Source organism: Plectropomus leopardus, chromosome 15 (assembly GCF_008729295.1).
Source record: "Plectropomus leopardus isolate mb chromosome 15, YSFRI_Pleo_2.0, whole genome shotgun sequence".
Classification (NCBI taxonomy): domain Eukaryota; kingdom Metazoa; phylum Chordata; class Actinopteri; order Perciformes; family Serranidae; genus Plectropomus; species Plectropomus leopardus.
The window spans coordinates 8,821,858-8,844,790 of NC_056477.1; the positions used below are offsets into that span (position 1 = coordinate 8,821,858).

General features: G+C 39.6%; 1 protein-coding gene across 1 annotated transcript in view; it reads left to right on the forward strand.

Moving 5' to 3' along the window:
- The window catches only part of pcnx2 (pecanex 2), a 33,207-nt gene extending 16,321 nt beyond the window's left edge, over positions 1-16,886 (forward strand). Inside the window, exons 23-40 of the mRNA XM_042502717.1 lie at positions 1,019-1,160; positions 1,285-1,462; positions 2,597-2,705; positions 2,788-2,917; positions 4,716-4,774; positions 5,120-5,335; positions 5,414-5,667; positions 6,377-6,610; positions 7,190-7,293; positions 7,642-7,786; positions 7,995-8,225; positions 9,972-10,129; positions 10,337-10,453; positions 13,206-13,384; positions 15,236-15,402; positions 15,479-15,553; positions 15,793-15,969; positions 16,470-16,886. Coding sequence (XP_042358651.1) covers positions 1,019-1,160; positions 1,285-1,462; positions 2,597-2,705; positions 2,788-2,917; positions 4,716-4,774; positions 5,120-5,335; positions 5,414-5,667; positions 6,377-6,610; positions 7,190-7,293; positions 7,642-7,786; positions 7,995-8,225; positions 9,972-10,129; positions 10,337-10,453; positions 13,206-13,384; positions 15,236-15,402; positions 15,479-15,553; positions 15,793-15,969; positions 16,470-16,643 — 2,849 coding nt within the window. The 3' untranslated portion in view covers positions 16,644-16,886. The remainder of the gene's footprint in view (positions 1-1,018; positions 1,161-1,284; positions 1,463-2,596; positions 2,706-2,787; positions 2,918-4,715; positions 4,775-5,119; positions 5,336-5,413; positions 5,668-6,376; positions 6,611-7,189; positions 7,294-7,641; positions 7,787-7,994; positions 8,226-9,971; positions 10,130-10,336; positions 10,454-13,205; positions 13,385-15,235; positions 15,403-15,478; positions 15,554-15,792; positions 15,970-16,469) is intronic.
- The last annotated feature ends 6,047 nt before the right edge of the window (positions 16,887-22,933 follow it).

Below are 22,933 nucleotides of genomic sequence, written 5' to 3' on the forward strand. Positions count from 1 at the left end.
CTCAGTTTACACAGATTCAAAGAACTAGTTCTTCACAGTCCCAAAAAATGAACTAGATTATGTCATCCCTTTTTTAAAAATGACATAAAATCTTGTGATCATCATTTATTTGCAGATATTTCCTAAGACTGGTTGGATGCTTTGACTCAATTTCTCATTTTTCAATTTGTTGCTGATAATTTGCATAAAAATGTGCAATTTATTCCATTGGAATCTGGACTGATTATTTCATAAAAGTTTTTATCGAGGCAGGGTTATGATTTTTGGCACAACTATACCTACTTTCAATAGGGCATGGAAAAGGGAAAGAAGTCCAAAGAGACTGAAGTTCCTAGTAAGACTTGTAGTGTATAGACGGGGAGCCTTAGGGACCCTTATACGTGCCACAAGCCAAAATGCAATAAATTTGTTCTGTGTACTACAGTTGTTGCTAGAGTTTTGACCTCTTCATGAAAGTTCTTGAAAGATCTATACGAAGTGGCTACATCAGCTCTGAAGCACAATTAGCACTAGCCAACAAAAAGGAACAACATATAAACAGGGGCGCAGACTTTGATGCAACACTGGTGTTACGCTGCGTGTTGTAAACAATGCTCATGTTCAAGTTCACACGCATTTTTGCACATTCTTGCTTAACACTGCCTGCCTCTTAAAGTTCAGAGCTGTCTGATAATAATGAAGTATGTAAACACCATGGATCAACCTGAAAACAGTCAGAGGAGACACACAAAATCACAAGAACATACAGTTTACCAGATGCATTATTTGTATGATAAATGTTTAGAAAATGCATCAACTCAAGATTGATCATATTGCTGCTGCATCAGCAACAGAAAAAAGGCATCACATTTGTACGGCTAAAAACATGACCTGCTTGCAGAATGAGGCTTGTCTTGTCAAAATGGCCATCCTGTTATGAAGATAATGACATTTTAGTTTGACTTCTCTTACTGATTAGCAATGAACTGAGTCACTCTGTGCTCTAAAAAGCTGTGATTCTGATCTGCTTGTGTTTCAGAGGACGCTGTGCTGATGTGGTTTGAGCGACTCTACGTGGGGCTCCTGTGCTTTGAGAAGTACGTGGTGTACCCGGCCATCATTCTGAGCGCACTCACCAATGACGGCTTCGCCCTGAGTCACCGCAAGAAGCTGGGAATCCAGTGAGTTGGGACACAAACACACAGCATCACATTGTGCACATACTGTAGCCAACTAGTCGACAGACTGTGCGTGGTGCTAAACCACCTGCTGAATCTGTTTCCTAAACTCTTGTGCCACCTCCAGCTGTGACGTTCTCCTGACCACAGTCGCTGGACTGAAACTCCTGCGTTCATCCTTCTGCGACCCCAGCTTCCAGTTCCTCACTCTGCTCTTCACACTGGTCTTTTTCCACTTTGACTGTCCGCACGCATCCGAGAGCTTCCTGCTGGACTTCTTCCTCATGTCTATTGTTTTTCACAAGGTGAGAAAACAGAGTTTTATCATATCTGAGGACTCTGTGTGTGTGTGTGTGTGTGTGTGTGTGTGTGTGTGTGTGTGTGTGTGTGTGCATGGAAATACACTGGGGTGCATCCTGATAGAGAGATTGTCTCAAAGATAGAAACACACACACACACACACACACACACACACACAATGATAAATGCATACAGAGACCCACAGAAATAGAAACAGATTCATAAACAGAGAAAGAAGACGACACAACGGCAAACATGGTAACACTCAGATGCAAACACAAACAGGAAGTGAGATGTTACTGGACTGATCTCATGTTTTCCTGTGCCTTGATGTAAAGCTTTCTTCCTGAACTTTGACATTATTTAAAGTCTTTTACTAAAAGGGGAATTCCCTCAGTGTTTCGCACAAAGGTCAGTTTACTCATCATGGACAGTCCGACTCATCCTCTAAAAACAGCTAATAATAAACCTGATGATGTCATAGTGATGATGTCAAGGTCACGTCGGCTCTGGCACAAGACTATTCATTTAAATAAAAAGTCTATATCTCAAACTAGAGGTGCGGAGTTTCAAAAACATTTACCAGTCAGGGAGGGACAAAAAGATGTATCAAGTTGCATTGTGGGATTTTCAGGATCCAGCTGTTTTGGAGTTTGTCTCCTGCTAAGGACTAAAAGTCTCCACTCTGTCTGCTTCAGTTTTGATTTGTTTTGGGGTTTTTTGTTTTTAATTTGTTTTTATTCTGTCTCTGTTGAATAACTCAACTTCTTTGAAGTGCAACACCAAATCACTGTGGAGGACTCTTTTTAGAGGGAATTGTAATTAAAACTGTCGTTGTGAGCAACAGAGACATATTTTCTTTGTACTCTGAATGTTTTGTTGTTGCAGATAGACACAAAATCTTTTTTTCCTCGAAGATCTTGACTCTAAGAAAAATTAAGTATGACATTTTCAGTTAGAGATTTATAATATATGCCGGCATTTCACCACAGAGGGCTTATCAGCCGTTACAGTGTAGAGGAATATAGCAGATATCACTTTATTTCACTGTGTGACAAAAGCTGTTTGAGTTAAATAACAGAATGTTTTGTTGAGGTTTGTTTATATGGGACTGACTGTGTATTTCTGTTTCTGTCCAGATGCGTGAGCTGTTGCTGAAGCTCCATTTCATCCTGGTTTACATCGCTCCCTGGCAGATCGCCTGGGGCAGCGCTTTCCATGCCTTCGCTCAGCCGTTTGCTGTGCCTCGTATCCTTTCGCCAAGACCTGCGTGTGTGTCTGAGTGCATCGATACCTGCTTTTTTTCCTTTACTGGTGTGTTTGTGTCCAGACTCAGCCATGCTGCTGCTCCAGACGCTCCTCACCACCATCTTCTACACCCCGCTGGCTCCCTTCCTGGGCAGCGCCATCTTCATTTCCTCTTATCCACGGCCCATCAGGTTCTGGGAGCGAAACTACAAGTAAGGCCCTGACGAAGTGAGTTAGCGAGTGTGGAGTGAGTTTCCAGCTTGGAGGTGTCAGACCTCCATTGTTGTCCAAAAGTATAAACACACACACACACACACACACACACACACACACACACACACACTCACATCAGTGTCATTGTTGCACTGTGTGACGTATTCCTTCATCACCATGAACATGGACAATTGAGTTTATTTTGTCTCAATTCCAAATTTCCCTTCCTGCTGCTGTAAATACTCACTAGCGGACCAAATAGTCCTGTAAAAATATTCCTGAGCAAGCACACAATTTTATCCTGTTTGAGTTGAGTTGTCACTACCTTTGAATTATAAGGTTCTGTCTACATTTAGAGCAGTTTTGAGATACTGAGCTTTAAAGTCTCGAATTCCAAATAGCAAAAAATATATGAACCTTTTTGTTCTCAAATTAAAATTTCCAAAAAATGCATTTAACATCAGTGACCTGTCTTTAAAGATTTGCAGCTTCAGTAGAAATGTGTTGGCTTAGCACCTACGGACACACGGTGGAAATCACAAGAATGGAAAAATGTATATTTCACATAATCAGTTATCAGTTTCAGCAAAAACGTTTAACATTTTATTTGCTGAAATCAATCTCTTCCTCTTAAGCCGACCTTGGCAAATAAGCAGATACACGCCCTCCTCCTGTCTCGCTTGCACTTACGCAACGTAACCCCTCTGTTCCCTCTTACTTATTGATGTGAGAGACTGTTTATACTTCAGCTCGCTGAAAGCACTCCAAAAATACTCCTGCAGCTTTGTTGTGCCTGTGATTATATTTAGACGCTGTTGTCTGAAACTCGTGACATTAAACCCACTGATAGCATCGGCTCTGCTGGAGTCAGATCTTTGTGTTTTAGGCAGGAGTTGTGCAGGTTTGTCAACGTGAGCCTCAGCCAAACACAGAGACAAAAAGACAACAACAAAAAATATAAAAAAACACATGCACAACAACTGAGACAACAGAGAAGTCTTAAAATATTTAGTTTGAGAGCCTGTGGAGGTTTTACGGTACCAGTGAGAGATACAGTTTAAGATCTTCAAGAGGATCATTTCTTGATAAGTGCTCTCTTTCTGAGAAACTTTAAAATGATTATCAAATCCATGAAGGGATTCAATAAGATATGTTGTCTATATCAGTGGTTTCCCACCTTTTTTTAGGAATGGCATTTTGAAAGTATTGATTTGGCATTGTGTTCACATTATCTTACATGATACTTTGTTATTGTAGCAGAAATTATACCTTTTGATTCCTTTTTGGGCTCACAGTCCACATGGTGTCGTGGAAAACTGTTCTGTAAAGCAGTCAGTCATATAATCAATAAACACACAAAACACCAAAAGAGTCAAGGTAAAATTATTGTAATGCAAACACGCATCTTCTCACACAGAAATTCTCACAATATTTCAAAGAGTGTTTTCAACATCACATTTTATAGCATTTCAAATGCAAAAATGAAACAACTTCACTGCAACCCCAAAAAGCCATTAAAAATCACCAACCATAGTCCATCGTTACGGTCATCATATTTTGAACACCTGTTTTAACTTTAAGTTTTGGGACTCTTAGCTGAATCTGAGGCCTTTCACTTTCGAAAGAGGCTAACTCACCCCAAACTTCATGTGGGCAGCAGGAAAAGTCATTCAAAGATGATAAACCTTTATGTTTCATACTAATATGATTTCTCATTATAATGCTAAACCTATTCATTTATTCCTCATCTTACTTTCACAATGGTTTGTACAGTTTTTTGTCTTTTGTCCCTTGCAGCACAAAGCGAATTGACAACTCTAACAGCAGACTGGTGTCCCAAGTGGATAAAGAGACAGGTGAGTTCTTACTGCACATATATCAGTTACAGGCGGCATCTTTTTTGAAAGTTTTATGTCCTCACTAAATCAAGCAATCATATCTGAAAGATTACTTGTGAAGCTCTGGAATAAATTAGGATTTGTTTGACTGGTATGTTAGATACTTTTAATGTGTAAATATTGTGAAGATATGACAGCTATTTTTCCATTTCCACTCAGCACAAAAGGTGCAAACAAACTTCATATGCTCTAATTTCGAATCAGCCAAACTTTATCTGCTTTTTTTTTTACGCTGTCTATGTCTTTTATTGACACCCATCCATCCGTCTGACTGCACACTTTCCTGCCTCCCCTCTCTGTCAGGATGTGATGATAGCAACCTAAACTCCATCTTCTACGAGTACCTGACCCGCTCGCTGCAGCACTCACTTTGTGGCGACCTCATGCTGGGCCGATGGGGCAACTACAGCGCCGGGGACTGTTTCATCCTGGCCTCTGACTACCTCAACGCCCTGGTCCATCTCATCGAGATCGGCAACGGGTTGGTCACTTTCCAGCTGAGGGGTCTGGAGTTCAGAGGTACAGTTTGCCCACCTCAATCATCCCTCTTTCTGAATAAACGGCAAACTATCTCACCTCCATGTCTCTCCATGTCAGGTACGTACTGCCAGCAGCGAGAGGTGGAGGCCATCACAGAGGGGGTGGAGGAAGACGATGCGTGCTGCTGCTGCGAGCCGGGTCACTTGCCCCACATGCTGTCGTGCAATGCAGCCTTTAACCTGCGCTGGCTGGCCTGGGAGGTGATGGCCACCAAGTACCTGCTGGAGGGTTACAGCATCAGTGAGAACAACGCCGCCACAATGCTGCAGGTGTACGACCTCCGAAAGCTGCTCATCACCTACTACCTGAAGGTACCTCTGTTTCATTTCTGTGTATCTGTCCATGTTTGTGCATTTTGCAGAAGTAGATGTTCAAAATATGACTGTGGTTTTAGTAAATGGTATGCAAAGTAACATATTGATATGAATAATTTTTATAATTATTGGACCTTTTTGGTTGTTATGAAACTTGGTACATAATTTTGTTGTTGAAATGAACACTGCAAGGTAGTTACTTGCTCAGTTTTCTCTTAGAAAAGTTTCAGGTACTGGGGAATAGAGTTCGAGCGATATTGGCAAGCAGCAAGTTATCAGCCCAGATAAACCTGGAATCAGTGTTACTGCTACGAATCTCTTATTTCTTCAGTTTCAGAAAAGGCTGAGATATCTATTTTTGTGTATATTTGCTGATATTTTGCTATACTATTTTAATATAAAAGTCACTGATATGGAAAGCTGCAGCTTTAATTAGGCATCAACTTTTGACAAATCTTATCAGCCTCTCTTCAGAGGCAAATTGAAAACTGAATATCCCTCTTGTCCCAACAGGCTCTTAAAGATTTGCCTGCCAAAAGGTTAAACAGTTAATGTGATAAACTAGTATTTTATGCATTAAACATTATTACAAATGGCAGCTTGCCAATAGTAACTCCAGATGTGCTCAGCAGCTACAACACACAGCCTTTTCTCCTCTTTTGCTTTTGTCTTATGGCTTTCCCTCTTTCTTCCTCTCTCCTCTCAGAGCATCATCTACTACCTGGTCCACTCTCCCAAACTGTCCACCTGGCTCAAAGATGTCTCCATCCAGGAGGCGCTGCAGTCGTACACCAAGTGGCACCACATCGAGCGCGACCCTCAGGTCTTTAGCGTCAAGATCGATGAAGACTACGTGCACTGCCTGCAGGGCGTGACGCGTGCCAGCTTCTGCAATGTCTACCTGGAGTGGATCCAGTACTGCGCCGGGAAGATGGAGACGGTACATCACTTAAAGATTTTTCTGTCAACCTTCATTATGGGTTTAAGCAGCTAACGGGAGCTTTTTCTCTGACTTAAAGGATTCATTGTTTAGTTTTTAAAATGTCAGAAACTAGTAAAAAATGCCCATCAAATTTTCCCAAAGCCGAGGTTGACGTATTTAAATCATTTTTTTTTTCTTATTACTGTCCAACACCTGAAATACTCAATTAACTGTCACAGAAAACCAGCAAATAAATCACATTTGAGATGATGAAACCAGGAAATTTATGACTTTAATGCTCAATCAATTACATAAACATTGCTGATTTATTTTCAGATAATTGACTTATTGTTTAAGTGCTACTCTTTTTATTTACTCAGTTATGTGAAATGCATAAAAGAACAGTAAAAGTTGCATTAGAGAGAACATGTAACTCCAGTTGAAGCTGCTAATTGTCACAACTCTTAGAATCATTTTCTCATTTCAAATGTAACATAAATAATAATAATAATAAGAAGAAGAAGAATGTACTTATTTTTACATTTGTCCCATATTCAAGTATTTTCATGTTTGTCCTGTCTTTGTGTTTGTGTCCAGCCTGTGGACAGTGATGAGGACTCTCCTTTGGTGACTCTGTCCTACGCTCTCTCCGTCCTGGGGAGGAGATCCCTCGGCACAGCATCACACAACATGTCCAACAGGTAAAACTCATTCAAGCCAAAAAGTAACACAAATAGATAAATAATGGGGGTCCCACTGTGTCTTAAAATTTGCAATGTTGCACATGTTCTGAAAAATGATTAGTACTATTATCAGTAGCAATAGATATTTGCCTGCACTGTGACAGTTATACCAGAGGGGGGCAATAGCAGATCTTTTTTTTACCATACACATAATTCACACAGATTTCTGTCTCTGCAGGCAATGTTTTTTGTCTTTGTGTGGTTAGTATTCTCAAAATATTTCATACTTTCATAATCCAACCTTCATTTTTTCTTGTTTTTTTCTCTTTAATTTCTATTTCCCCCCACTAATCTTCCACCTCAAAGTCTGGAGTCATTTCTGTACGGATTTAACACCCTCTTTAAAGGCGACTTCCGCATAGCCACCAAAGACGAGTGGGTTTTTGCTGATCTCGACCTCCTGCAGAAGGTGGTGGCTCCTGCAGTCAGAATGAGCCTCAAACTGCATCAGGTAGAGTGAAGTGTGTCTTTAAATGGCTGCTGCTGTTACTCTGGAATCATATTTTACTCTTTTTGTAAATGCACAAACATTTGTGCATTGTATAAAGCTTCTAAAAACACATTCATAATGGCTGTTTCTCAACCTTGGTGTTGACATTTTTGTAATATCTGATCAAAACTCTGCAGTGCTCCATCATGCCTTCCCTGCCCTTTTTCAGGATCACTTCACCTGCCTGGAGGAGACCGAGGAGTCATCAATCTTGTACGAAGCCATCACGAACTACCGCAGCAGCCTGGTCATCTGCCACGAGAGTGACCCCGCATGGCGTAAGGCGGTGCTATCCAGCCGCGACACGCTGCTCACACTGAGACACATGATCGATGACGGCACGGACGAGTATAAGATCATCATGCTGTACAAACGCCACCTCAGCTTCAAGGTCATCAAGGTAAAAAAAAGATTTTCAGGTTGCAGCTACAGCAAAGAGTCAGACAATCTATACAAAAGGAAATTCGTGAGATGGAGATCATCATGTGAGATGGAGAGAAAAGCTTTGTAGTGTGTTAAAAACATGACAAACCTCCCACCTATACCAACCAGTAGAAGGTTTGAAAGTTTATCTCGGAGATGTGGTGCCAGACAACCATCACAATCACTTTGAGACAACATTCAGAAGCTTTCCGATTTGAAATTGCAGCCCGTCTCAACTGAATATATCAAGATAGAGTATAGCAGGTCTGAGCGGTGCCTGAGTCTCTGGACAAATTAAATCTGTATGACGTGAAGCCGACTGTCTCCTGTAAAGTGCAGACTTGCAAATTTTAACTTCTTGACATTGAAAGTAAAGTTTTTCAGCCCATTGCACAAAATGACCACAACAGTGATTAATCAATATGTTTTGACGCTGCAGTGCAAAGTGCTTAACTCTCAGCAATTAAAATTTAAACTGCTCAACGTTAGAGGATGATGTTAAAGGAATAGTCCCACATTTTGAGAAATCTATACCACTCTAATGTCTCACTACATGTGAAGGTACTGTCAGCAGCCAGCTGACTGCATGCCCACTATATGCAATGATACATGACCAGAAATTTGCTCCCATTCATTGTATATTGGAAGTGACTGAATGGCTGCCAAAGCATACTGGTATACCTGTGATGCGAGTGTGGCAATTTGAAAAATTGAAGACAGCCAATCAAGCTACAGCCACAGGCGACTGCGTATTTAGGCGAATTGGTTGCATATCGTGTCCATGCTCTGTTAGGTTAGCACAGAGACTGGAAACAGAAAGCCTGGCTTTGTGAACAAAATTCACTGTCAAACAAATAAGATATTATGTGTTGATTAGATGTTAGACAGAGCCTGGATACCTGTTTCCAGACTTTGTGCAGAGCCAAAGTGAATTATGGTATTTTCACAAAATTCCTTTAAATCCTGTGAATATGCAGCTAAAGACAGGATTCAGTTTGCTTTTGTTTGCATAAAGATTAGGGGAGATAAGTGAGCCTGGCTCTATCCAAAAGTTTAAAAAAAATCCACCTATGAGCAGCTCTAAAGCTCACTAAATATCATGCCACAACACAACTTATTAGTGTAACACATAACTTTTTGTTAAGATTAAACATACACAATAGAATATGTTGATAAACAGCTTTAAAGAAACAGGCCAGTTTTGTTTTTCCAGTCTTTATGCTCAGTTAACCACCTGCTAGCCGCAGCTTCCTATATATCGTGCCAATGCAAACATGACAGTGGTGTCCATCTTCTCATCTAATTCTCGGCAAGAGAACGAATAAGCGAATTTCCCAAACTCTTTAGCAGTTCTTTTAAGTAAGGATTTTATCCGTGTGGGTTTTAATAGGGCTGTTCATCAATCTGTCTGACTCTGCAGTTACTTTGTTAAGTGCCTTCATTTCCGTCTAATCTTCTCCCACATTAAGTTTTAGCTGCTCAGTGATGGAAGGACGAAAATAAAACATCTCCTGGATAGAGCTGAAAAAGCAGACAATATTATCTAAAGCATATAACCTCTTTATCTGAAACTCTGTTGTAATTAGGTACATTTATTAGAACCAGGTAATGAAATTGCAAGTATTTTTAGCCATTGAAGGAACATGATTTACTCAGTAGTCCTTTTATAAACAATTATATTTATATATATTATTGTATATTCTCGTCCCTTTTCTCTCTGCAGATCAATAAGGAGTGTGTGCGCGGTCTGTGGGCAGGCCAGCAGCAGGAGTTGGTGTTTTTACGGAACCGAAACCCAGAACGAGGCAGCATCCAGAACTCGAAGCAGGCGCTGAGGAACATGGTGAACTCGTCGTGCGACCAGCCGCTGGGCTACCCCATGTATGTGTCACTCTCACAGCTGTGCTCAGACCAGATGTGTCGAGCATGAAACTAACATGAAAAACTTTTAGGACTAAATTTAAATGTTAGTTTTTACTCATTTCACCTTTGCAGCATGGATGTTTCTGAAAAATATTTTACATACTGTTTTGGTTGAGATTTTAAACTTCTTGCTGATTGAATGACATTTATTTAATTATCTTATAGGTATGTGTCACCGCTAACAACATCATACGCAGGAACACACCGCACACTCCGCAGCATCGGAGGAGGAGCTTTAAGCCTGGATGTCATTCGATCGTGGCTTTGCTCTAAATGGTTACGGTCAGTTGAGAATAAATACTTTTCTGCATATTTAAAAACATGCATTTTATTCCCACCTGAGTCAAGAGTGCAGTTTTTTTCACCTCGACTCTTCTGGCTTAACCTCCTTCAAAAAACCTCTGTGACTGTGCTCTCAAATCAACACTCTTCACTTGTAAAAGTCCCTCATTATTTACTTCAGTGTGGTGGGTAACTGAGGCTTCATGGAACAGCCATCAGTCTCTGAGGGTCCTTGAATAAGACACTCTGGATAAGAGTTTCATTTCATCGCCATTATTTAGAGTGCCCACTTCAGTAAAAACATACACATTTCTTGCAGTCTCAGAGATAAGATGTAATCACTTGATGAGTGTTATTGCTCAGAACGTCCTCCATCTTTTGCAGCTAATTAGGGTCGACAAACTATTTCACAAAAGACAGTTTTAATTTTGGGGTCATTAAATAACAACACTACTGCTGTAGTCAGCTGTATTAGGTTGCTTACATGCACTGAACCAATGACTTGATCCCCAAAGTGACTCTGACAAGGCAGTTAAAGTTCAATCAATTAGTCCTCTTAATGAAAACTAGGCAGGTACACAGGAGATCAGTCAGTGAGGCACAGGTACAACGTCAGCTGGGTCAAAAAAAAAAAAGCAAAAACTGGTCAAAACACTCAGACTCATGCATGGATGTTGTCACAGAGGAGCAAGAAGAGCTGGCACAAAGAGAGGAGACTAAATACTCTCCAGAAAGAGAGATAACAAGACACAGGTGCAACACATAAGGGCGGGGCAGGTAATCACACAGGAGGGAAACACACAGGGGAGGACATGGAAGACCTGAAACAAGACAAGAGGTGAATATCAAAGTAAAGCAGGAAGCACAAGTCAATGAAACATGAGGACAACAAAAAGAGAAACTGAACTGTCCTGAATGAGACGTGGCACACAATGAAATGTATCATAAGTTCAAAATCATGTTTATGAGCAATTCTTGTAAAATTAGGAAAAGTCATGTATCTGATCTGTATAACAGATATCTATATGGAGAATCTGTGGCAATGGGACAAGATTTTGGCATCGTAAGGGTTCCCTGTAATAAGTCCTAAAACCTGTAAATAGATTAGCTTTATATCACCTCCAGTTTCTCGTCTCAAAGTCAATGGGTTTTTGGTTAGAAGCCTGAAATAAGGTCTGTGGTTAACACAAGCTTAAGAGACTTTCACATTTTGTTCTTCAACATAAAATATATCAGTAAATACCCCACAGAACATAGTCAAGTCGAGCCACGCCACGCACAGCTTGACAGCCTTGTTACAGCGACAATGTAACCGAAGTGTAGTTTGTTTAAAACCTAGAAATAACTTTTTACTTCTGGCATTTACAATTGGGTTTCAAAAATCCTGAAAGTGTTTTTCATTTGTCAAAATGATTTTTTCGAGCAAAATGTTTCAGTATCATAAATGTCTGTTTACCACAGGTCTTATTTTCTGCAATGGTCCACATTCAATGGACAAATCCCACTGGCTTTTTGACAAGGTATTCAGGGCAACACTAGTGCAATGGGACAAAATTGGCCTACAGAAAAACATCATCCGTGGGCACTCTATTTGTAGTCCAAGTAGTAATAACCAATCACATGAAACCTTTGAAGCCTTTACATGCAGATTAGAGATCAGTCCAAATGATCGCCTCATGTAAGAGGAAGTCTTGGCCCACTTATCTGCTCACTACTCCGGATCTCCTGAAATACTGTGCATTGTCCCCAGAGGCTGATTATCATCAAACGAAAGCTGATGGGCTCCAAGATAATGTAGTATCAAGCAGATAAAAATATTTAATGAGATTTTAGAGCTGTTAAAGAGTTCTCCAGGATACTAAACACAACACTGGAGTTACAAGAGTCATAAAGCTGTGATGACACAGGAGATAATTGTAACTTTAAAATGTTCACTTATTCAGCTAGTTGGTGTAAATCACTCTGTATAAGGAGCCATCAGCGGCGTAATGCTCCAGCTGCCTGCTGAGCGAGCGCTTCTCTGTGGATTTACAGATATTGACTTGGTGGAAGTCAGTGCTGCGGAGAGACTTCCCCGCCAACTTAATGTAGTTTTAAACACATGCACGGGGACAGTGGGAGTGCACACTGGAGAGAAAGACAGGATCGCAGGGTGGGACGGCTGCCAAAAGCTTTGACTCTAGTTGCTCCTGCCTCTGGCTCCACATCCTTCCCCTCACTCTTCGTCTGTCCTCTCTTTTATTTATCAATCCCTCTTTTACACATTACCTTCAGCTTTATGTAAAGGCTCTGCATTAACCCCTGAAGGTCGGCTAATGTGTGTGTGTGTGTGTGTGTGTGTGTGTGTGTGTGTGTCTGTCTTTGTGGCTCTCTTAAGCTTCTTAGAGGCTGAGTTTTCCTTTCAGATTAGATTACTTTGTTAATCCTGTTTCATCGACATCCAGTTAGGTGTCGTCTTAATTTCAATAAGTAGCCGAGGAGCTAGGAGATGAGCCATTCCTCGTCACTTAAAACACATTTAACTAATTTAAGAGGCGAGCTGCACCAGTGTGTGTCACACATGCTTGCACATTTACGTAACATCTCTCTCTCTGAGTCAAAGTTTACGTGTGTGTGCAGCTAACAAGCCAGAATAGTCGAGGCTTGCTAAATTTTTGATGGCCCTTTGCCAGTTTGTGTCCTTTGCACCGATGTGGATGTGAATAAATAAATCAGAGCTCTGTGTGTGCGTGTGTGTGTGTGTGTTCTGCAGGGTGCGTAAGGACAACCTGACCAGCTGCAACAGTGGTGTGAACATGGAGGATGTTGACTGCGGTGCCGGTGGTTCATCCTCGCTGAGCCACAACCGCCCGTCCTCCGTCACGTCCAACAGCCTGAGCCTCTACCAGCACAGAGCCAGGACGACGCACAGCCACAGACACCACAACGCAGGTATACACTGATACGCACACGCAAATGTGTTGCACTGTTCTTGTGGAAATATTTATTGATTACATTGATTCTTGAGTATCTCACTGAATCTTTAAAGAAGTATTTGACCAATTTTGACCAGAGAGTCGTCACATAAAACTTAAAGACACAAATACTAGAATTATGCAACTCAATAACAGAATCTTGGTTTATATTCGATCAGTGCTGCTTTGTTTTATCGTTTGATCTGTTTTCACCCTGCAGGAAGCAGTATGATTCCCACTTTGTGTACACAAACTCTCACCATTACAGCAAAACGGGGCATTAAATTACATTTCTGAAAACATTTTAGGACAGAAATAGGGAGTGCAGTAACATTATCTTGATTTATTTTCAAACAGCACTTCCTAGGTTCACTGTTCATTGGATTTTGGTCTGAGTTTGAGAGATGGAGAGAGAGACGGTTTGTCTTTTGATCAGCTGTATACTCCAAAAACTACAAAAGTACATCCTGAAGTTCAAGCAACAGCCCCAAGAGCCGGTGAAACACTGCCAAATGACATCACTGGTTAGATGGAGGGAAGTTTACAACAATTCATCTACACATACTTCCCATGTTGTTTTGATACAAAGTGTCCCTTTTGACTAATTCAAATTGTAAAATAAAGACAGAAAAAAGCTGTTCAAACAACTTTGTGCAGCTTTTGGTCCCCACACTGCAACTGTGAGTGAGCTGCCAGGTTTGGAAATAAACAAGCACCTATACACACACAAACACACACTCCACACAATGCAGACACATGGGCAGGTTCCATAACACAAGCAGGATTATTTTAGTTTTGGGTGTTTTTATTTGGTTTTAATAGTTAATACCCTCCACCCATTGGCAGCCCTTTTGGGCAAACAATACTCCACCACTGAGCCAAAATAACCACCTTTAAAAAGGATAATATCCGTGGGATTTATCAACAAACAACAGGCAGCAAAACCAGCAGTCCCCACACCAGCAGCCTCTCGTCTGCTGCTGGAACAGGAGCTTTAAGCTTCTCTTTCCCCGCTGCAGCTCGTTAGGCCTCGTTAGGCAGCTCGTTAAGCCTCGTTAGGCAGCACACCTGACAGAGCTGCAGGAGAGAGACAGAAAAGGGACAACAGCACACTAACATACAGCCATCACAACTGTTCCATTTTTATTTACCTGTAAAATGAGACAATGTAACATTTAAAAGACAAATTGATTTGTGTGTCCTCTTACAGGTAAAGCGCTGAATTAATTAGCATAAAGAGTAACTGACTTTATGACTCTTCTTGTGCTAGTGTTCAGTAAAAAACTACATACAGTAGGTGAGCTTAAATGTTGTTTTTTACTGTAAGTTTAATAATCATTTCCTTTTACTTTTACATTTTATCAAAGGATTAGTCAGCTGATATTCTTTATGTTTCTGGCAGAGAAGTTGGAAAATTATGAGAAACAGACTATTAGATTGGTTTGATCTTTTCATAGGAATTACAGACAGGAAGAAAAATATAGTATAACTTATCCTTCATGTTACGGTTCTTGTTGTCAGGTATTTTAGCGAGTGGTATTTTTAAGGCAGTTTGGTACTGAATTATTTATTATATTATTATATATTTATTTATATTTAAAATACTTCGTGCCTTAAACTCAGGTTAAACAGTAATCTGATTTCAAGTCATTTAATTTTTTAAGTACACAATTATTATGATATCATTCCACATTTTATTGTTTAGTTGTATATATTTCAAAACCATGTGCTTGTTCAGTCAGGATTTTTTTTTTTACCTCATAGTTCGTCTTCCTTTTTTATTACCATATCTTTACATGTGTTTGTGTGTGTGTGTATGTGTGTGCAGCCAGGAGAGAGTACCGCAGTCGGTCAGTTCAGCCTCAGAGTCAGCGTCCTCCCGTCAGCAGCCAATCAGGGCCCATCCTGGACTCAGGCTCCACCCATGGGCTTGTCCAGCGTCTTTCCAACAGTCAGCTCTCCTTTAACACTTCCATAGCCTCAATATTCTCCCAGGTATTAACACACACACACACACACATTGCTTTAGTGTGCCTGTAGTAGGAGATAAAAGACGTGTGTCTCTCTTCAGGTCCCTCGGCTCTCAGGAGCAGGTGGGATCAGCTCGCAGCTCCAGGCAGCGCAGCATCAGCAGCGCTCCAGCCAGGTACGAAACGTTACACTTGTTTACATCCACACTTGTTAGCCAACAAACAGCAACACATGGTTAACAGATGAAAATTCAGCACTTCATCTCTGTCATTATCATAAAAAACAATCAGCTGATGGCCAAAGCTTACTACTTGTCATCCTTGCCTGCTATCTCTTGTAAGTGTTTGTGCATGAGCATATTTGTGTTTTGTGCTCCCATCTTAGCGTTTGTGGTACACTGATGTCTTTCTCTAGGTCTCCTCGTCTTCGTCCACTCTCAGCCTGCTCTTTGGGAAGCGTAGTTTCTCCAGCGGCCTGGTTATCTCTGGGCTGTCTGCTGCTGAAGGGGGAAACACCACCGACACACAATCCTCATCCAGTGTCAACATCGCCATGGGGCCCTCGCACAGGTCCAGCAGCAGAGCCACACAGGTAGGGAACAGATCACCAGGTCGACATGCAAAATTTGTCTTCATACACAGGCTGTACCTTCCTCATGCAGAACCTGGTCCCCTGTATTTTTATTTTTGCTTTTTTATAACCGTAAAAGGCTCAATAACATTGTAAATATCTTTTTTTAAGTGTCCTAGCCAAGACAGACAGAAACACAAATAACACAGTTGCAGACATATAACACATTTATTTTTATTTTTGCAATTTCTGGGATATTTCATGCCAAGTTGCCAATTGCCTCTTTATCATGCTTTTGAAACCAATTTGGTCACATTTCAAAGGTTTAAATGCTTGTGAAAGACATCTGAATACAACACAAGAAATCTAATGTTGATCCAGGTTTTCAAAGGGTTAATAGTTAGGATATTTGTTTACGTTGGAAAAAAAAAAAACTACTCGCTGCTCTTTTAATTTGACTAGGGATGCAAAATGTTGCGTAGTCCATGCTATAATTTCCTCCTCTCTTTCTTCTTTCTCAGTGGACATCAGAGCCATATGAGAGTATAGACGCGTCCTACTCCAACGCAGCGATCACAGTGAAAGACGGCGTGCAGTCAGGTGACCGAGGATGCAGCCAGGGATTAGACGAGACCCAGGAGGACTCAGCATCTGTCTCAACAGCTCCAGAGGTGACGGATCAAAAGACTGTGTGAGAGAGAGAAAACACACACACACGATGAGAGTGCCCATACTTGTGCTCGTGTGCAGAGAGGACTGTATGAAAAGTTACACATACACACAAACATACAGAGGATTGTATAAGAGAGCACCCATGCACACGAACCTGCCTCCTCTCCCGTCCTCAGCATGTGGTCTCACCTTGTTGTCTGAATGTAAACAAGTCTGAAAACGTGATCTCGGATCTGGTTGATGAAATAAAGACGTTTTTAAAAGAGGCTGCCTTTTTTTTTCTACCACTAGTCATGTCACCTGTTGTTTAAATGTGTGTTGTTATGATGGGAGGTTAACCTTATTACTACTCATTTCTCAACGCACCATAGAAGAGTTACTTGCATGGTTTTACTTTTAATCCACATTTCTTAGTTTGTTTTGAAGTTTTTAGATTTCACACTAAATCATCCTGTTTCATTTCATAGAATACAAAGCAAAAACCCTCAAGTGCAGTTTCTGGAAATGTTAAATAAACAATGCTGTATATTTTTTTGCTGTCCATGAACTTTCCAGGATAATCCATATGTTGTTTGAGAGCAGCATGTGATCCCTGAGACCTTTTGGCCTCCAGTCAGCAATCTAAGCTCCTCACTTCCTCTAAATACTTCTCCCCAAGGAAACACTGTTTGACAGCATAAACCTAGTATGAACAGTTTTACACTGTGGCTGACTGAATCCAAGAAAAAAAATGATATTGTCTTGTATATCGTATCATAACATTTTGTATCAACTTTATATCAACATTTTATATCAACTTATATCAACTGAACATTTTTTGGCGAACAAAATCATATATGAATATAGATTACTCCCCGAACATTATAATGTAGATAAAGCCCTGAAACACCATTTAGACCTTCATATTGGGAAATAAATGTAAAAAAGCAACTGAATAAATGAAATATGAAAAATCGAAATACTTACCTTTATCTTAAGCTTATCCTGTAAATATATATTTTTGGCCTATGTGGAAATCCTTTTTTATAAGAATTGCAAGTGTCTGAAATTCAAATTATGCATCCTCACACTACAATGTTAACCAAACTGCATATAGGCTGTATCTGCTGGTTATTTCCCATACCTCCATACAAAGAATGACACGCTCACATTTGGCAAAAATCTATTAAGTATTTATTGTAAGTTGTTACATTTAGATTTCTTTCTCTAGCAGCACTATTTAAATTACAGATATTCAAGGGCAGTTACCATAGATTGGAGTTTTCTCTTAATGCAAGATGTCATTGTGTAAACAAAGACAGAGACTGAACCGTAGATTAAAATGTACCACAACTGAACACGCTAACATGTGAAGTTAAAAACTGAGGAACAATTTGTGTGTCTTTTGAGAGACAAGAAAAAAAAACAATGACTGAAATAAACCTGCTGTTAAAATAAATTAAAACAATACAAAACAAAATAGTGAACAGCTTTTTTTTCATGTGACACAGTTACAATTTCAGTTGGATCCGATATGGTTGCTTGTAATCCACATCAGTCACGCTTCAAACTGCCTGCCTGTTAACAAAGTCATCAGGTCTGTTGGTGTGTCGATGAAGAACATGTAGGTGATTCAGAGAGATGACACAAAAACCCACAACAGCAACGCGAAAATACAAATAACAAAATGTGTTTCGTAGTTAGAAACGTTTGAGTCCAACAGAACATGTGATGTTATATTCCGACAATTCATTTGATCCCTTCACATTGAAACATAGTGTGTGTTATAATTTTGGCACATTATCCACCACACACACACTGTTGTACTTTCTTGGGCAGTTGCATTGAGCAGAGAGAGGTCCCTCCCCTTCCAATGGACCACAATGGAAGTTTATTTCAGAAAAAAACATTTAGGGTATTTAAATGGCAAGAAGCAAATCATATTTTGATCTTGTTTGAATTGTGTCATGAATTACATGATGTTTATCAATTTTAAAAATAATTTTGCAAGTTAAGATAGTCAAAGTACGTTGTAAAACTGCAACTGTCCTACAACTGAAAATGCATTATTAGAAGGAATTTGAAGTCATGCTGAAGCTGTCGTGCCTGTGTTTTGCATACTTGGATGCTATCACACAAGCAGCAGGTCTTGCTTGTGAGCCGATTAAAAAGACCAGAAGTCATTGGATAAAACACATCAAGTAAAATAACGTCACAATTGTGCGGGAAACATCGCTACGTTGGTGATGGTGACGCCAGTCTGCTCTCACTGAAAAAAAGACCTCATGGCAGCTGCTGATGTGCAAGCAGCTTATTATGACTCAAACTTACACTCATTGTAAAGTGGCACCCTCTAGTGGCTATAGTAATTATTACCAGAGCAGAGGAGGAAGTAAAGTGACGTAATACAAAAAGCGAGTATAAAAAGTCTGCACATTGTTGTACAAATATGGAAGAAACGCCCATAGGGTGGATGTAAGTTGAGGTGGGTTGGTCAAACAAATGCAAGACTATCACCCAAGACACCAGTGTTTGTGTCTGGAAGTCAACATTCATGTAGTTTAGCATGCTACACTCGTGAGTTATGTGATGTGTCATACATAATGTACGTCACATAATCTTCGCAAAATTACATTAGTGACAAAAGTATTTACTTAATACCAAACCAAACCAATAATGTTTTTCCTAAACCTAACCTGGTGTTTTTATAGTGGAACTGCGACTGTTTCATGACATTTTGGGGCTGGTTATACAACATGTTTTGGAATTCAGTGGAAATTAACCTTTTTTGTAGTTTAGATATGAGAAAGTGTAGATTGTGCAAGATGAGACGTAGATCACTGAGAGGTTTCAGATAAAACTAAATGGAACTACAACTCTGTGACTTTCTTGACCTGCAAAATTATCTTTTAAATTGACATCATATGTGTAATTCATGGCACAATTCAAATAAGATCAAGAACTTTTTGTCCCTTTTTGTTCCCAATACTTATTTTTACAAAAACAAAATCCCATAGGGACACCAAAAGGGGACGGACTTTGCCTCTCTGGTTTTTCTTCTTTCTAAAAATTTTGGCTCAACTATTTTTTTTAAAGAATAGTTGTACATTTTGGAAACACGCTGATTCACTTTACTCTCCTAGAGTTAAATGAGAAGATATGACCGCTATAAATCAATAAAAGTTTGTTACATTTGGCTGTAGCTTCTTAGTTAACACACAGATATGGGATAGGTATTGATCTTCACATCTAACTCTGAGCAAGAAAGTTAATAAGAGTATTTTTCAAATATGTCAAACTATTTCTCAAACAACACATTTCCATCACATTTTAACCAGTTTTACATAGCTACTTGTACTTATGTAATTTTTTCTTTAATTTTGATACTTCTGTTGGTGAAAACTAGTCACATCTGTATTGTACTATCATGCAAGAATTGCCATTACCAATATAATTAAATGTTTCTCACAATGTACATATCCCATAATGCACAGAGCTCCTAACTCCTTTGTCATGAAGTACAGATTCACATCCCTGTAGGACGAGACAATCCCCTCTTGTAATATTCTACAACAGAGGATGTGTTTCATCAAGGTCGGACCGATAATATAGAAACGTCTTTAAATGCTACATCTCAGGGCGCTTTAGGCAGCGACTGCTGATCAAGGATTGATGATCGGTTTCCTTTGAAAAAAAATTCAAAGTCACGATGAAAAATCAGATCCTTGGGCAGCATGACCCTGAAGGTTGGGGACACAGTGCTCTAAGATGTTTGAGGAAGTTGCACAATCTGTTGGACTCTTGAGCTTTCTGGCTGCTGTTTGAAGCTCCACTCTCATTTTCTTATGCCATTATTTTAAATCTGAAATGTTGAAGTCACTTTTTGCTTGTGTGGCAACATAATAAATAATAAATTTGACTCCACACGGCCTTGCTGACCAAAACTGAGCACAAGGATAAGATTTAACCAATGCTGATGTCAATAAAACAGTCAGGATCTCAGTCGTCGTCAAAAGTTTTCAAGCAGCCATTGAAAAATAGTGAAAAGTTCTGCTTGACTAACAAAACTCTGCACCAGCACTGTTTGGGTGAAATTGCTCTGCAAGTCATGCATGTGGAAATAACCAACCATAGTTTATATTTGTTAATACAAAGAGGGTCATTTAGTAATTTTGGCAATTCATGAGACACTCGAAACAAAAACCCATAACCGTCAATATTAGTGAAACATACTAGAAGAAAAATATGAACCTCTCAAAAGAGTTTCTGATATTTTTAATTGTCTGCATACTGCAGTACTTGAATACATACTCATACAGTATCGTTTATAGCAAATAACTGAATTATTTCATTATTTAGCAAAAAGCATGCTGAATAGAAAAAATGTCACTTTTGTTTGAATCGCCCAAAGTGACTGTAAAATTCTTTTTTATTTTCACCTGCGGATCATCTCTCCACGGCTGTGATCTATCTACAAAGGCATGACAAAAACCAAGAGGCTTAGGCATCTAAATCAATAAAGAGAAAAGTGATTGCCTAAAACTGTTGAACTTCAACCAGGTACCTGCACAAATATAATCTCCTTCCTTAAGTAGCACAAACACCTCCGGGAGAGGTACGAAAGAGACGATATGAGGGTGTCAGTAGGAGGAAAAAACATTAATGTGATTTGTTTTTTGCTGTAAAATGGGACCGTCTCTGCTCTTACTGCCGTTTACAGCGTTGAATGTGTGATGTTACAGAGAGAGGAAGTGAGAGAGACAGAGAGACAGAAAGAGATCTTGAGGTCTGTTGTGAAGCATAAAGAGGCACCAAATCCAACTGAGGGAACAAACAAAGCAGGTTGAGTTTCAAACCAACATCAGTAGATAAATCTTTCTCTAACCACAATGCACTGTGAGGAATTGTGTAAAATAATCTATACATCAACCCCCTATTCTCATGTCCATCTTGCTTTAGAGGCAACATCTCCTGTACAAATAAAGATTTAAAAAATAAATTATTAGACCGAAATCAACCCTCAACTCGAAGCTAAAAGCGGCTCACAAGAGCTGAGTGAATGGTCTTGTAAAGTATCGTACCATTGACTTTTCCTACATCTTGCATTGGTGACGTATTTAAAAAAAACAAAACAAACAGAAAACCCACTTCTGCTGATGTGCTCACATCAACGCTACCGTACTAGCACAGTGATGGTCTGACTGGATGTGGCTACAAAAAGAACGAAGAATAGAAAAATAAGTTGCTGCTGTTTGCTGATGACACTGTGCTGCACATATTTAATTACAAATTCACACTAACAGCTGTGCAGTGTCCACTGATAAACAACAAAAAATCATCATGATAAAATGTTAATTATTTCATGGCATATTTTTTGTTTAACTAATGGATTACTGGTTATAAAACACGACATACGTATGGACAATGCACATGCTCCAACTTCACCCTTCAAAGTGAGACTATGTAACTTTTGAATAACAAAATAACAGGCTGATTCTTCCACATAAAAAGATGCAATAATACACACCTTTTCTCAGTCTAATTATTCAAAGGTTTTGCAACCTTGCTTGATCTGGTGTGACCATAGACTGTATAAAGGAAGATGACGTAGCCTCTGGGTCTGAAAATTGAAGCCAGTCTTTCTAATGGTTGCAAAAAGAAATCTGATTGTGTTAAAGACTATGAGAAAATAACGTTTTACTTGATTTATTACCTCAGTAAATATTTTCCCTCATGAGATTATGGTATCATTATTTTCAAGTCTTTTTCAATGCAGAATGACCTCCAGGTGACCTTGAAAAGTGGTGTCAGCCAAGACATCCCAACAATGTCCAGATCTTATCTGGTTGCAAAACTTTGTCCAGAGGGGACCTTATTTAGAATAAATCTGAGTGGTGCAGGGATGACGTTTTTTTGGAAGTCATCCCAGAAGTTAACATTGCCCCACTTTCCTCCACCAAAAACGATGGGATTTTTCCAGTGGATTTTGGGTAATTGCAGAAAGTACGCTTTGTGGCAAACAAGTTAAATTCATGGAGATATTCTTTACAAATGAACACCACTTTTATTAGTTTTGATCACCAGAAATAAAAAGCATTAGACTATAAACAAACTACACTATAGTTACAAGACTACAGTTACAAGGCTGTAAAGCCATGTTTGGCATGATGACTATCTGTGATTTTATTAACCCTCTTGTTAACAACCACCTTTTGTACGGATAAGTAAGGCGGACAGATTTGTAAGGCTACAATTGGCCTTTTCACTGACATATTTTATGTTGTAGAGGAAAACATTAAAGTCTTTTCAGCTTGTTTTAACCACAGGCCTTATG